We start from the raw sequence: 5,730 nt of genomic DNA, 5'->3' as shown, positions 1-5,730 counted from the left end.
ATGCCACTCATCTGACCAGCTATGTGAGGAGGCATTGTCATAGGTTGTTGTCCCATAGAAACCATCTGAGGGGGAGGAGCCATCTGACCAGGATGCTGTGCTTGAGAGGGATACTGAGGTCCACCGTTATACATGCCCTGAAATTTTGAAATATTATTGAACATTATTGTGTCTGTTTTGCAACTGATCTGTATCAGCTGGTATAACTACAATTTAGACTGATATATCCTTGTGAAGGTGGGTATAAACGTGGTATTGGGTCAGAAGCATCAAAAAAAACGAGTCATCATTTTAACTTTTAAACACTTTGATTGTCAACTGTAAACACTGATTGGCTTAGCTGTAATATACCTGTTTCTGAAAATAAGGTACGATTGGTCGAAAGAATGACGAACCTGTCCCGTTAAGTTTATTTGTTTCTGACTAACCTGTGGAGTTTGTTGTGACATCATACCCTGTGGAGGAGTCTGGTACCGTCCTGATGATTTTTGATATCCTCCGTACGGCTGTTCTTTCATTAACGTGTGATACATCTGTAGAGCATCTATCACCTTTTTATTTAAATCAACTAAATCAGCATGTTTTCTGTCTATTTTTTCTAATTCAGTATCAATCAATGGACCCATTCTTTTACATTGTTCTAAAATATACAATTACATAATATAAATACCAACATAATATAAATACCAACATAATATAAATACCAACATAATATAAATACCAAAATCCCTTTCCAACATAATTTCTTTTGGCACTGACGCTTTACCAAATCTTGTATCCTTTCCAAATTCTCCAAGAAAGGTCTCAAATATTAAGGTTCTTTCATTCAACCAGACTCTTACTAATTTTCCAGGATCATCTCTAGCAATATTTGACCGTACTTACCCTCTAAAGTTAACATTTCTGCACTGTCAGGTTCTCGTTCACCAGTAGGATCAGCGTTCTGTATTAATGCCAATACTTCATCTATCTTATTCTACAATTAACAACAAATTACTTTGTGCAGATGACATAACATATATATTTAACATATGCATTTACAAACTTCTGTGATAAAAGATAAGTGGCTATTGAAGTCAAGGTATAGGATGAGGTTCATGCATTCCGTGATACATGAAAAGTGCCTTAAAGGTATTCGACAAAGTTTGTAATATCTTGAAATATTCGTATCTTACCTCATCAATAACGACCTCCTCTGGTGTTAATTCTAATGTCTTGACTTGTACTTCTTCACTAAATTGCACTGATTTTTTCTCTGGTTTACCTGCAAGGAATGAATGAATGAAAGAATGAAGGATAGATAGATAAATAAAGGAATGAAGTACAAGACAATTTCATAAATGACTCTAATCCTTTGAACACTGAGTTTAAATATATTAAACGTAATATATCCTCAATTCTTAGTAATATAACTTAAAATGTATGACATCAACGTTATGTGATGTCAGTTAGTTAGGAATAGAGCTCCATCTAGTGTTGAAATGTTTGCATATAATTTACGAGACAATAAAGTCTGGGCTTACTTTCTTCAGGTTCGACTGATAAGTCTGCTGTTACAAAATTGGCGGGAAATAATCCGTCACCACGGTGATTAGAACCTTTCCACCAGTTAGGATCACTGAAAAAAAGAATTAGATTCAATGATTAAACTTGTCATCCACCAACCAACCAACAAAAACCAAACATTCCTGGAATATTTAACAACCGAAAGGGGAAAGAGGGTGACCATAGTTCACTAATGATTCTTACCTGTCATCTATAACACTGATTAATTCGCCACTTTTAAACGTTAATTCATTATCTTCTGCCGCTTCGAAATCATACAGAGCTCGGACCTGAAATATAAATAACAAATTCCAAATAAAATGGAGATTTACATTATCCTTTCATGAACCAGAACTAATGGAGATGGGCAATACCATGAGAATTTTGTCAGGACAGCTACGTTAGCGTAAAGGGCCTTGCTTTATTGAACAATTCAAATGGATATGAGCTGTTACTATGTCAACCCTCCAACCGGCATCACTGACAGGAGGAAACTGGATTGCTATCTATGTCAGATATGATATTTATCCTATCATATCCCTTTTATCGTAATATTATTATATTGCGTGGTAAGTGATATACAGCAATTACTCCTGTTCACCTACCTTTCTAATCTCTCTCTGTACATTCTGTGAAGAGGCTACAGAACTATAGGTGGCCCCTGTAGACCCAGATATACCAGAGGGGTATAAACTAGAGCCCTTACTTTTAGAACCATCAGCTTCTTGTAGAGATAAGGCTATGGCTGCAATTCATAAGAAAATAACAAAATCAAAATGGCGGGTTACGGAAAATTTGACATTATATGATGTCATTATCGCAAAGGTTTCTTATAATATCTAAGGGTCTTTGTATATGTGTCGTCATCAAGCACTTAGTTTTAGTGAAAATGCAAGAACCAGAGACATCTGATAGAAAAAAAAAAATGATACTATCAGTGTATAATCTTACACATTTTAAGCAATTTAGAACCCTTCATTACAATCCCTTTTAGACATACGAAACAATCTCTACCTTTAGCCAAATCATCATCTTCTTTAACAGCTTGGTTTGAACTGGTACTAGTTGTCTTAGACTGTATATCTGGGTCACTAAAATCAGCTCCATCTTTCCGTAAACTTTCATAAAATGCAGGAATTAAACTCAACGCTGGATCTTTTTTAAATTCTTCAGACTCCGCCCATTTCTTCACCAGCGCTTTTAATTTCTGGGCTACTTTTGGGTGTGCCTGAAAAATGAAACCAAAAGTTAGTAGGTCCCATAGTTATCAAAAGCTCATTTCATGCTGTGGACAAGTGTTTCAGATATACAATCCTTAAAAATAATTAAAACTTTGTTCTTACCTTTTGGTTGATGAGTGTGCGACACTCTGATGTAAAATCACGAGAACATATTTCAAGATGGAACTGTCTTCCACAATTATTAACACAGGCATCTAACAACTAGAAAAATTATCATCATTATTAACATTATCAGTCAGAAACTAGCCTTGGATAGTCACTTTAGAATAGTTATATTATATTGTATTAGGACAGTGGTTGAATAACTAGAAACTGTTATTTGGCCCCGGATAGTTATTTTCAAGCTAGTCTAACAACAGTCTAATATGTTATCTAGCCTTCTATAGTTCTATGGAAGTCATGAAGTCACCCACAAAGAAAAAACATGAAACATTCAGATTTGTATCTTAAAAGCATTGCATCTAGAAGTTCATTTGAATTTTCAATACTGGTATATCCTTCCATTCCGAATGTCTCCTTACAAAGAATCAGTAAAACTACTAATGTATTGGTCTTACCGTTAACGCCTGCATGGTTACAAACGGTACTTTATGATTCAATCTTCTGACTATAGACTTCAAACAATCTTTATGTCTGAAATATAAAAAAAAATCAATTTCATAAACTTTTAAAATCAATAAACACAAGGAATATCATGTTCTAATTAACTGATTCATAAGCATAAAAATTCAATTTTTCACTGAAAATAAGCAAATGCATGGCTCTTTTTTGACAGGTCAAAAGTGTAAATTTGTCACAAAAAAATTCTTTGTACTTCATCATTTGACACAACAATGACCCCATTTTTTCTGACCTGCATATCAATCTTATTTTCTTATAAATGCAAAGAAAGAAATCTATATTTGACAAGTAAGAAAGGGTCTGAAGGATAAGGATCAAGTCTTGTCCATGGCCAAACCTTTTAGCAAAAGGATAACATAAATTCTCAGAGATCCTGTCTACCAAATAATCCTTGAATAACTCTTTATATTTTACAAAGATAACAACAAAACTCATGAATATTCATGCAATTTAAATTGAATAAGACAATAATAACAGTGTTTATTACACAATATTATTAGCTCTGTAAGTAAGATGACCTATCATATCATAGAGTTGAATTTCATAATGTATGTAAATCAAGAAATAATCTGAAATAGGTCAGTTGTTTCAAGATCGTATAGCATGAAACTCTGTTTTAATATTTCTTTATCGCTCTATAATTGATTATTGAGCACTACTTTAACAGTGAGAAATTTTGGTCATTAACTAAATAAAGATGTAGCTAGACAACAGCTGGTACAAGTTATCATTTTCAGTTAATGACTCATTCTACAAACTATCATAATTCATTTAATATTAATTATTCCAAGTGATATGATATGTTTAGTCAATATATTTAAGCATATTAAATATGATTGTCTATTACATGCTTTGACCACAAAATAATGGTGGTTTACTCTCTTGTTTCAAGTTTCTGACATAAGCATTAAACATAATACATTTTAAGCATGACCTTGGTAGGTACTATAACTTGATTTGGGTTTGTCAGGGTCAGGTAAAGCTAGTATCATAAAGAAATAATACACTTCATATTGTATCGCGATGTATCAATTCACCAATGTATCATGCCAGTACCAGCACTACTATGGTACTCACCCATTTTGTGTTCTGCCAACTCGTTCACAAATATCTAGTATGAGACTCCAGTCTTCTGATGTGTTCATCTCACTCGTGGCTTTATCTGAAACATGACAAAAATCAGAAACAATGTTTTCTCTTTATTCTGGAAAATACCATTTTGTCTTTGACATATATTCATTGTGATTATGTAATTGTATTATTTTAAAGGAATTAGTCTCTTAATTTGGAACATGGCTTATGGTATAATTTGACAGGGACTTGTTCAGTCATAACAGATGTAAATCAAATCACTAGGGATCACTCCCCAATGACATTGAAGGTCTCCTATGATACAATGTAATTTGGGGATGACAATGACAATAGTAAATCTTTACAGACGAATTGTCACAGATAGAGCATCCTGAATGCTTTGATTTTTCATTTTTTCGCAATCTACGGACAATTTCTGATTAAATTTTGGTGGATGTAAGTCCAAAGATATTCTTGACTTACCCACATCGCTGTCGAAGGGCGTAGAATTCGCGAATAACGGCATTTTTGCTTCTTTTTTCCAATAAAAATCGTCTTATTTTATCATAACATTACAATCTATGACTGATTTCCTTCCATTTGAGCATGCGCAGTCAATGACGTCATGTACTAAAATATTTTGTTTCCGGGTCATTCGTTCAAAGGTCATAGTCATGTGACAGTGAAAAAAGGGCTAAATTTAAGACTTTGTAATGCCTTATTTCTGACAAATTTTGAATTTCCCAACTTTAAATAAACATTTCTTAATTAATTCCAACCAATCACCCAAAATTTCATATGTAAAAAACTAAGCCGAGAATTTTGCAGCATGAGTTAGTTGTAGTCGTAGCCTGATTAAGGAACGTTTTTAAAATGGAGTTATTTCCCTTGGACCGTAAAACTGACAGCAGAAGTCTAAGGCGACTAAGAAAACCAAAATAAAAATGAACTTTACATCGATAAAAACATAGCTATTGACATTGGAAGTGATAGGAAATTGTGATTTTACTTTCGAGGAACGACCTCTTACACTGTCTGAAGACTGTCACGTTCTCGAAGCGAAGGAAACAAGACGCCAAGGCTGATGAAGCGACGGAGGAAGCCACCCAATTCGTGCCCTGCCTGCACCCTATGGACGTGAAAAGAAAGATCTTGACAACGTTTTGAACAGTTATCTTGCATTTTAAAATGAAGTGATGGTGAGTTAAACTATTTAAGATGAATTCCTAACTAAATTTGATAGATTAGAAAG

General features: G+C 33.8%; 1 protein-coding gene across 1 annotated transcript; it reads right to left on the bottom strand.

Annotated features, from left to right (window-relative positions):
- Positions 1–314: 314 nt before the first annotated feature.
- Positions 315–5,004, bottom strand: LOTGIDRAFT_129863 (hypothetical protein; the record flags this gene model as incomplete). Its single annotated transcript, XM_009065052.1, has 11 exons — positions 315–640; positions 886–976; positions 1,176–1,264; positions 1,524–1,618; positions 1,750–1,835; positions 2,151–2,290; positions 2,560–2,773; positions 2,889–2,987; positions 3,344–3,419; positions 4,485–4,569; positions 4,962–5,004. 11 exons carry the CDS (start codon positions 5,002–5,004, stop codon positions 315–317), a joined length of 1,344 nt encoding a protein of 447 aa, XP_009063300.1.
- Between the last annotated feature and the right edge of the window lie 726 nt (positions 5,005–5,730).

This window comes from Lottia gigantea (assembly GCF_000327385.1).
Source record: "Lottia gigantea unplaced genomic scaffold LOTGIsca_67, whole genome shotgun sequence".
Classification (NCBI taxonomy): Eukaryota; Metazoa; Mollusca; class Gastropoda; family Lottiidae; genus Lottia; species Lottia gigantea.
This window is presented reverse-complemented; position numbering and strand designations above follow the sequence as displayed.